This window comes from Limanda limanda, chromosome 22 (genome assembly GCF_963576545.1).
Source record: "Limanda limanda chromosome 22, fLimLim1.1, whole genome shotgun sequence".
Classification (NCBI taxonomy): domain Eukaryota; kingdom Metazoa; phylum Chordata; class Actinopteri; order Pleuronectiformes; family Pleuronectidae; genus Limanda; species Limanda limanda.
This window is the reverse complement of record NC_083657.1, coordinates 5,682,428-5,693,241: the sequence shown is the minus strand read 5'-3', so window position 1 is coordinate 5,693,241 and position 10,814 is coordinate 5,682,428. Positions and strand designations below refer to the sequence as shown.

At 49.9% G+C, this 10,814-nt stretch overlaps 1 protein-coding gene across 1 annotated transcript; it reads right to left on the bottom strand.

The window, feature by feature from the left end:
• Window positions 1-376: 376 nt before the first annotated feature.
• efs (embryonal Fyn-associated substrate) lies at window positions 377-10,467 on the bottom strand. Its single transcript, XM_061095647.1, has 7 exons — window positions 10,340-10,467; window positions 7,024-8,337; window positions 6,819-6,938; window positions 4,288-5,232; window positions 4,035-4,106; window positions 2,747-3,004; window positions 377-2,634 (listed from the first exon to the last, which is right to left on the bottom strand). The coding sequence occupies exons 1-7, from the start codon at window positions 10,349-10,351 to the stop codon at window positions 2,452-2,454; spliced, it is 2,904 nt and encodes a 967-aa protein (XP_060951630.1). The 5' UTR covers window positions 10,352-10,467; the 3' UTR covers window positions 377-2,451.
• Window positions 10,468-10,814: the final 347 nt, after the last annotated feature.

Sequence of the window (10,814 nt, the reverse complement as noted above, 5' to 3'; positions counted from 1 at the left end):
CCCTCCCCTCCCTCCAACCCCACTCGGCTGTTTCCGGAAGCGCTCGGGTCGGACCGGGGCACACGATGTACCCTCCAAACAAACTTTATTCCAAGTTCATCCAGCTTGAAAAGGCTCAATAATAATATAATAAATCAATTTATGCAATAACCACGTTACCTTGTATTGTATTTGACTTTTTTTCTAATAGTAAACGCTTTTATTATAATTCCATTTAACTGTTGCACTGCCGAGCTGATCCTGTTTCTTCTTGTCCTTTGTTCACAAATTAAACTTTAAAGAAATTAAAATGCACTGTTTCCTGCAAAGCACACATGCAATTAACCACAACAAGGCACATACTGCAATAATAATAATAACAAAAGAACCAAACGCATTTCATTTAATTGCAAAAGATGTATTTGTGCATTCTGAACATACAAGACAAACATCAAAATGTAGTGTAACGTAAAGAAGTAGGTTGGGTCTGTTTTTACTGTAGAAGAAAAGTTTTCTTGTCTATACCTCAAGATATGGAAAACAGACTCACATGGGTTCACGTAGTGTAAAAGAAGCTTTTTTTTGTACAAAAGAAAATACAGCCGTATCTTTATTAAACTGTAACTTAGGATGTTTTTTTCCAAAAAAACAAACTGTTGTGTTGGTTGTAGATCCTCCCGGTGCAGGATGTGCATATATATAAAACAATTGAAGCAAGTTAAAGCCATGCAAACTGTAAAAAGCAAACGTAAAAATGATCATAATAAATATGTAGCTAAAGGTTACTTGCTGATCGTGCTCTCTTCATACGAACAGATTAGTGTTGTGGCAGGGAGAGGTCCAATTACTCAACACTGCAAACCTCCACAAGGTGGCGCTGCAGGAAGAGAAAATGCAACAGCAGGAAGAAACTGAACTCCACAGAAGATGATCTATACTGAGACACACAACTAGAACAAAAATGATTATGCAATGCCCTGACGATACTGATTTGGTTAGGTTATATTACTTATGATACAGAAGGTAAATCATGTACGATCTAACGTGTAGTGTGAGAAATATCGTGTTTGTTCCACTTCCAGTCAACGATAAGTTCCATGACAGCTTCAGACTGAGCTGTCTGTGCACCTGAGGACTGGTGAGAATGAAAACCAACACTTAGAGACAGAAAAACACAGTTTGATGAATGTAAAATACAAAACTCCCCCATTTCAATTCGAAAGTGGGCTGTGCTTCCCTTCACAGTTTCTACTCAGGCTGGATCTATGATCATTTGGATATTTTTTGAAATATTGTCTTGTAAAAATAACCAAACTGAGGCTTTCGATGACCAATAAATTATGTTTCTAATAAGAACCAGCCTTAGTTTCTACCGTACTCCCTTTACAAACGGGTTTCTGACTTTAAACTATCTTAGCAGATGCAGTGTTGTGTGTGTTTTATGGGAAATAAACATAAAAAGCAAACAAAGTCAAACAAACGTAACCATGCAGATTAGTACAGAACGTGTGGGGACTGGTGACCTCGGAAAACAGGTTTCTGAGCCTCTGCTCGAATATCACATGACTGTGGGAAAGAACAGGATTAGGAACAAATTCTCACCCCGACCATCACCTCTCACACTTGGTCGCTGCATTATTTTTCGATATATTATACATCATCTATCTCTGTTAGGGAAGGAGGCTGTCTTCATGACATGTGAGAATCTGCAGGGATTTAACCTGACCGTGTACTGAGAGATGACTCATGTAATCCCCAGTGAGTGGATTACAAACTGTACTGCAGATTATCTTCTCCTGCCAAGGGGGAGATTGGCACGACACAAACACAACACACACACACACTCGCACAGATTATGTATGGAAGTCGCTCACTTCCTCACTCCACAACCGATTCCACTTCTCCCATATTAAGCCCAAAAACACTTTGCTGCCTCAACAGTTTCTGAATGAATATCACAACAGTCCTTTCAGGTGTCACAGTACAAATACGACCAGAGACAGGATGTGAGGCTTCCTTCTGAGCTATTTTTGGAATTGGGGATCGGTGTCTAAATAAATAGAGGAAGGAAGGATAAATGGCTATCATGTGAGGGGGGGGTCGGGGGAATACGGCAAACATAATAAAGTAAAGCTCCCAAGATAAGCAGTCCGCACGGACACTCAAAGCCACGGAGGGACTTCAAATATTCAATAAGTTAACACTCAAAAAAGACACGTGTGCCCGGTATCAAAGCACAGAGGTCAGTATATAAACAAAAGGGAAACCAGCACACAGTCGGAGGACAGACCCAGCACAGGCAGAACCCAGCCAAACACTCATCTCAGGGTCCGACTTCACTTGCTCCAACCCCCATTCCAAGGAAAGGTAACGAAAGAGTCTACCAACAAATAAGGCATTTCAGAGAGAAGAAAATATATATGTAGTTTATACAAAGTTTTTTTGAATCGCCGAGTGATACGAGATATATCATCAGGATATTTCTGCCAGCCGCTGGAGCAGAGTGGAGAAGCCCGCCGCTTGCTGGGAGAGCTCGGCCACACGGTCCACCATCTCCTGCGTGGCTGATACTGAGGGGTAGTTCTGTGCGGCCCCCTTTGTGGCCACCACCACCGACTTCAAGGCCTGGCAGAGACGCCCCCCTGAGGTTGTGATCTGCAGAAATAACAACACACATTACATTATTAGACAAGTTTGATATAATCCAAGGGATACACTCAAATAATGTCATGCAAACTGAATGGTTAGGAGGGATGTGTCTGGCTACCTTGGCCCGGAGGTCGGCAGAGGTGAGAAGGCGGGAGAGCGTGTCCCCGATAAACACCAGTTTGTGCGCCGTCACTATGAGGCTCTTCCCCCTGGCGACGAAGATGCGGGGGGGCTGGTTCCCCTGCACGCTGCTGAAGAGCACGTCGATGGCGTCGGCCAGGCAGGAGAGGTGGGCCAGGCTCTGAGACGAGTAGAAGGACAGCAGCTCCGAGTCCTCCAGCGAGAGGGACATGGGCAGAGGTGGGGATGGGGTGAGCTGCAGAAGGAAAGATGAACTTGGTATTCATAAAGGGAGGTCACACGACAGATTCAGCCACCGATAGTGACTTACTTATTTATCTTTATACCCAATATAAGAGACTCTTTATGTGACCACACCAGGAGAAATTCTGATTTATGTGTCAAATCATAGAGTCACTTTAGTTAAGCAGTAGGATAATGTTTTACAGAAGGTTCTAGTATGTACAAGTTGATTTTGACTTCACAACTTAATTGAATAACGGCAGAAGGCTGTTAATATGTGTACAGTTCAGTAAGATATATTTTCAGCTTCAGCACGAGGTATACAATAACTACATTATCAGCAACGTGCAGTCAATTCTCTTTAAATTAAGCTGCACAGAGTCTTGTGCTTAACATTAAGTCAGAGAGAGTTGGACACCAACACACATGCATACAGGATGTCAACGAGTGGCTGTGCTGAGAGAATGACTGTACTCCTCTGTGCCCCATTGTGCAGCAGCCTCCATTCAATGCAAAGGCAATGCTGTTAAGATTTACAAGTGATCTCTTGTTAAGTTGTCTGTGGCGTAACCAAGGAATCTAGCAAGGAGCAGAAGAAAATGCAGATGGAGCAATAATACCATGTGACCTCAGTGCCGGGCGATAGACACGGAACTCTGATTTGATAAACACATTCTGTCATGTCCACGCAAACAGAGATGAGCGTAGAGATTTATGAGTCAGACATCCACAAAGGGGATTGTGACATAAAGTTTGGCAACGCTGGATAAACACGGCGTGTATAGAGTTAAGAGTAAACATGGGTTTCCACAACGTCGGGAGCCAAGGGGGGGTGCTGCAGCCCGGAATAATGAGTCACACTGCTCATTAGTAAACAGAGTGCACCGTCAACACAGAGCGAATCAATGTCTTATCTGTGAAGACTTGCTCTGTGTGGTTCAGGACTTTGAAAATAGTGGATGTCAATAAAAGAGGTAGACGTATTGACTGACAGCTTTTAGACCAAAGGAGGTGAGGATCCTGCGTGTGATCACTGGACTCACCCGCGTCTCTGCAGTGATCATGTGTGTTAGTCCGTTCTCCGCCAGAACATGAGAATGAGGATCAGGTTTTCCCTAGTGTGGGGAGGAGAGAGCTGTCAGGCAGGTTTACAGAGACATGTGATTGTTTTATCACAATATCACTACAGGTAACATTAATCAAGAGCACAGGGAAGGTAAAGATCAGGTCAGATATATCAGAATATAGAAACAAAGGTCATGGAATAAATACCTTTACGTCATCGCGAAAACTGACCTGCAGTTTGACGTATCCAACACTGTCTCCCGTCGGAACCGGGGCCGGGATCGGGGTCAAGCCGATCCCGGCGTACTCATTGCTGGGATCATCTTCTCCATCGATGGGGCCCACTGTGAGAGTCACAGTGGACTGAGCAGGAGGCAAGGGGAAGGCAGGGTGAGGGGTCGGGGGCAGCGGGCGCTCCTGGATCCAGCTCCCTTTGCGAGAGCCCATCCCGCCTCCGGAGGACTTCCCATCAGGCACCGGGAGCGCGGGCAGCGGCCGGCGGGACAGGGATTCCTGGGAAGGTAGACGGGGTCGGCCCTGAGCCTGCAGGAGGAGAGCGCTTTCCTCGAGGGACCGCTGGACTAGTGTCAAGAGCCCCTCGGACGGAGGAGCGTTGCCGATGGCGGCCAACGCCGGCAGCAGGTCGGACAGGCGAGCCCAGGCCTGCTGAAGAGGTGGCGGCGGGTCGCCTGCGTGGCTGGCTTTCCAGGTGGACAGGATCTCAGCCAATGAGGTGGCCAGGTCTCGTGAAGTAAGAGCCGAGGCCGGGCCGGAGGCGGCGCTCAGCACAGAGTGGACGAGGCTGGAAAGCGAAGCCCGCCACTGCACGTCCCCGGAGCCGTTACTAGAACAAGAGAGGCGGCGAGTGGAGGTGGAGGAGGAGGAGGAGGAGTGAGGGAGGACCTCGATGGTCAGGGCCGGCATGTCATAGATGCCGCAGTCGGGCTCGGTGGAGTCTCGTTTGTGATCCCCGCTGCTGGCTCGCTTCTCAGAGGCCGGGACCCGATAGACTTGCCCGACCTTCACGGCGTCCTCCCCACAGAGACTGATGGTGGACTCTCCGGGTCCCAGAGGCAAACCCGGGAGCGTCGGGACGCTGTAGACTTCATCGTCCCCCTCGTCCGGCTGAAGATCTGACGTGGACACGTTCAGAGTGATGGTGGGGACATCATAGACCTGAGAGGGGAGGGGCACAGAAGGAATCGGTTTGAAATGGTCAGGGGTCATACACATTTTGACATATGGATTTCCATGACTTTTCCACAACTTTAAACCAAATTTCAATGTCCAAACATAAATGAGAACGTGACAAAATGTAGTATTTAAACTAGCAATGAGAATTCTAAGGCACACAGTATACCTTACACATACCCTCTAATATTAACTTAGTTTGAGAGTGTATGCCTGCTTATATTTTGAGCGTATTTCTTTAAAAGCATATGAATTATTTAAAACTCAGCGTAAATGAACGACATGAAAATATGAATATAACAAATTTCCATGACTTTTCCAAAACTTTGGGGATTTTCTTTTTTTCCAGGACTTTTCCAGGCCTGGAAATACACATTTTACAATTCCATGACTATTCCAGGTTTTTCATGACTGTAGGAACCCTGAATGGTGTATTGTTTACCTTAGAAAGAAATATGATACCCGCAATGCATTCTCTGGACCGTGGGCTTTCTGTGTAAACGATGAAACATTGAGCAGTCGAGCTAGTTTGGAATGAATAAAATGGGACACTGTACGTTTAAACGCCCTTTAGAGCACTGGTTTATAGTGGGTGATCTGACTGGAACTGGTGAAGTCAAACTAAAATCCGTCAGTCGATGCAACAAAGAGTCACTGACCACTAATGGCAGACACACATTTGGACGGTTAAGCATCAAAGAGGGAAAGCGGTGAGCCTGCAGTCCACACACAGTAATTGCAGGCAAAGAGGGGGAAAAAATAATCCAACAACTGGCAGTCGTGTTCGAGTATCATTAAAGGGGGAGACCGCTGGGGGTGGGGTGGGGTGGCACGGCCTCGGCTCAGCCCTGACAGATGGGTGTGCCTGGGAGAAAATAGAAGCAAGCACTCGGACCGGATAGACAGGCTGGCAGCGCAGACTGAGACAGGTGTGGCCTTGCTGTGACGGGAGGGGGGGGGGGAGACACACACACACACTAAGCGGAATGTGAGAAAGAAAATGCGACGAGAATCTGATCTTCATCTGTTGTTGGTGAACGGCTTCACGTGTACAGACACGACTTCAACGGTTCACCACAGTTCCCAGAACTCATCTCTCTGGTCACCGTGTCACTAGGTGGTTGTTACAGAGAAATCACATGTAGGTGCAAAACACATTTGAAAGTTATCCGGTTTATGTTTGAGGTAAGAAGATTGCAAAGAAACATTGTGTACACATGCAGCAACTATAAATTAAAGTTGATTTTTAACGAGCAACGCACACATCTACTCAAGAGACTCCAGACAAAGCCCAGTCTGCTCTGATTGGTCAGGCGGCCCACTTTGTTTTGATTAGTCACCGACTTCCAGCACATGCTTTACCTGGATTTACTATGGGGCGTGCCAGACTAGCCACCAGACATGCATTATGTGACCTAACAATTGGGCGGAAGTTTTGGCTGAACTGCTGGTGACGGAGTTTGAGTAGCGCGGCTTTCTGTGAAGGAGAGGAACTTTACTTTCTACTTTGTAAACTGTCTCTTACACACAAAAAAAAAACCTTGAAACACAAAGTAAGCATTTATCTTTACCTCCGACTCAGAGTCAGCTTGGGATGGAACATAGCGAGGGGTGTCGTAGATTCCGTCCTCATCACCGAGGGAAGAGGGAACTGAGCGCTGCCACCGGCCACTGGGAGGAGTGTCATACACCTACAGATGCAACAAATACATAAACGGTTATGACCACACGCCTTGGTGGACCACACTGGGTGTAAGTGAAGTTTCCATCACGTACCTGTTCATCCAAAGAATCGGAGTAATCCTGGTTGTCTCCGTTTTTGTTGATCGCATTGCTGCTTTTCTCCAGCCCGTTATTCATCCTTTCTTCTTTACTCTGAGGAGTTTCCTTCTGTTTGTCTTCTTCTGTCCCCAAACCTGCAGCCGTGGGTTTGGGGACAGAGTTCGAAGTGACCGATGTCGGTGCTGCTTGCTGTGCGTCTTTCCTGGTGACTCCCCTCACTGGAGGTGCCGGTGGAGGAGGTTTGCGGGCGAAGCTCGGTGACCCAGGCCCCCTGACCTGCCCGGCTCTGACCAGCAATGGGGACCCCCGGTTACAGGCCAGGCCGGGTTTGACCCTGGCGACAGCCGGGTTGGCTGAGACTCCCTTTCCACTGAGAGATACTTGAGAAGAAGATAACTGAGATGGGTGCTGGTGGGTCAAGGGTGAGGCTGGAGTCCTGTGAAGGTTTGCTCCCACGGGGGTGGGCGTTTGGTACATCCCAGGTGAGTCCTGGCCTACTTTGGCCTGAGGGGTACCATTAGGTCCACTGACCATAGAGTGGCCATTAGAACAGACAGCTGCAGCTACCACTCCACCAGTTGGGGACTGGTAAACATCTTCACCTGCGAGTGGTGTACCTTTGGGTACCAGATAACAGTCCTCTGAATCTGTTAGTGTTTCTCTAGGGACTAAGTACGTGGTGTCCTCCGGCTCCTCCACTGCCCTCGGCGCTCCGCTGGGCGAGAGGTACACCGACTCTGCAGCCACGAGAGCTCCAGGCTGCCTGGCGTGCTGAGGTACGGGACTCACTGGAGTCTGATAAAGTGTTCCTGTCAGTTCGGTGCCTCGGCCCCTCAGAGAAGGCGAGCGCGGACGCCCCCCCACTCCAACGTCCCAGTCGGGTCTGGGCCGAGTGCCAGAGCTGGAGTGGGAGCGCGGGCGCCCTCCCTCGACTCGGCGAAGCTCCCCGGGCCTCGAGGCGACTCCCGCTCCTCTGCCCTCACCCGCGCAGGGCGGGGAACGATACACTCCATCGACATCCTCTGCACTGCTGCTGACCGCCGACCGAGCCAGTGTGGGACCAGGTGACAGGTAAACAGAATCCTCCCCGGGGCCGCGGCGAGGGTCCGAGCCAGGGGGCGGGGCGGTCTGGAGGAGTCGAAGGCGGTTGGCCGGGGCGATGCCTTGTCTCCCGTGCAGCGAGCAGAGCCACCAGCCCGGCCCGCCGCTCTGCACCTGCTCCAGAACCATCAGGATGTCACCTTTCCGGAACGCCAGCTCCTCTGGGCTCTCGGCCGTGTTGTCGAACAGAGCCTTCGCTAAAACCGTCTGAGAGGCAAGGAGACGAGAGGAGAGAGGCAAGGAGACAAGATGAGAGAGGCAAGGAGACAAGATGAGAGGCAAGGAGACAAGAGGAGAGAGGCAAGGAGACAAGATGAGAGAGGCAAGGAGACAAGATGAGAGAGGCAGGGAGACAAGATGAGAGAGGCAGGGAGACAAGATGAGAGAGGCAAGGAGACAAGATGAGAGAGGCAAGGAGACAAGAGGGGAGAGGCAAGGAGACAAGAGGAGAGAGGCAAGGAGACAAGATGAGAGAGGCAAGGAGACAAGATGAGAGAGGCAAGGAGACAAGATGAGAGAGGCAAGGAGACAAGATGAGAGGCAAGGAGACAAGATGAGAGAGGCAAGGAGACAAGAGGAGAGAGGCAAGGAGACAAGAGGAGAGAGGCAAGGAGACAAGAGGAGAGAGGCAAGGAGACAAGATGAGAGAGGCAAGGAGACAAGATGAGAGAGGCAAGGAGACAAGTTGAGAGAGGCAAGGAGACAAGATGAGAGAGGCAAGGAGACAAGATGAGAGAGGCAAGGAGACAAGAGGAGAGAGGCAAGGAGACAAGATGAGAGAGGCAAGGAGACAAGATGAGAGAGGCAAGGAGACAAGATGAGAGAGGCAAGGAGACAAGATGAGAGAGGAAAGGAGAAAAGAGGAGAGAGGCAAGGAGACAAGAGGAGAGAGGCAAGGAGACAAGAGGAGAGAGGCAAGGAGACAAGAGGAGAGAGGCAAGGAGACAAGAGGAGAGAGGCAAGGAGACAAGATGGAGAGAGGCAAGGAGACAAGAGGAGAGAGGCAAGGAGACAAGAGGAAAGAGGCAAGGAGACAAGATGAGAGAGGCAAGGAGACAAGAGGAGAGAGGCAAGGAGACAAGAGGAGAGAGGCAAGGAGACAAGAGGAGAGAGGCAAGGAGACGAGAGGAGGCAAGGAGACAAGAGGAGAGAGTCAAGGAGACAAGAGGAGAGAGGCAAGGAGACAAGATGAGAGAGGCAAGGAGACAAGAGGAGAGAGGCAAGGAGACAAGAGGAGAGAGGCAAGGAGACAAGAGGAGAGAGGCAGGGAGACAAGATGAGAGAGGCAAGGAGACAAGAGGAGAGAGGCAAGGAGACAAGAGGAGAGAGGCAAGGAGACGAGAGGAGGCAAGGAGACAAGAGGAGAGAGTCAAGGAGACAAGAGGAGAGAGGCAAGGAGACAAGATGAGAGAGGCAAGGAGACAAGAGGAGAGAGGCAAGGAGACAAGATGAGAGGCAAGGAGACAAGAGGAGAGAGGCAAGGAGACAAGAGGAGACATCAACAACACAGACCAGCCCATTCAGTTATTCACACGCACCACACAGCCTTAAAGAAGTGGAGTTTAATCGACAAACTAAAGTCGCACAAGCTCGTGTCTCACATCTGTGCACCGCAACACAAACAAGTACATTGACACGACACGAGCCAAGTGAAGACGCACAAACAGGACGATTGTTGAGAGTTGTTGAATGGAGAGTGAATAGGAGTGAATAGGGAAGACGTCCCCGAGAGAGACAAGAGGACGGGAAGAGGACGGATGAAAAGACTGAAAATGCTAAACGCTATCATGCCGACTCACTAGAAAATTCACCCGACTCACTAGAAAATTCACAGCTGTGTAATGAAGCGGAGGGGGGGGGCACGGTGGGGGGGGATCAATGACCAAGTGGACAACAAGGGGCTTAATGGTAATGAGGGAGATGAGTTGGGGGAGGGGGACTGGGGGGGGGGCACATCTGTCCCTCACTGTTTAGGGTTTAATTGCCAGTGGAGTCAAGCCCCCTTTCATTTTCTAAACCAACCCCCTGGGGACCACCGGGGCCATGTGGGACCCCCGCAAAACTGTAATGGAGGCGTTGAGTGTCCAGATGATACATGCAGATATGATGGTGCAGGGATCTCACACACACACACACAATCCTGGTGCATCAGATTCGAGTCACAATCAGCACAAATGCACAATCCAGATCCAGGACTGGTAATACTCACGGAGACAGACATGGTGGTCGGGTCGATGGGGGGGGGGTCCTCAGGAGGAACTGGATCTCACAGGTCCTGGTCGCTGGGGCTCATACTGGTCGCCACCACCGAGGCTCAGCTGGGACTGGGACCGGGACTGGGACTGGGACTGGGACATCTCACAGCGAGAGAGCCTCGTCGGCCGCCATCACACACACTGTAAACCGCGGACACACACAGACACACACACACAGCACGTTAATCCACACGTCCCACACACACACGCCACCGGGACGCACCTGTCCGTCCCCCCCCTACGCCTAGTTACGCTACTTCACACGCAGCCCTCCCCCCCTCCATTCGGCTAACGTTAGCTTAGCATCCGCAGATAACCGAGTGGCGTGCACCCGCTTGCTAACCCGCACCCTAACCCGCATGTGCCCGCATACCCGGACTAAACCATTAGACTACTTGAACTGGTAGCGAGCTGTAGTGCCAGTATATA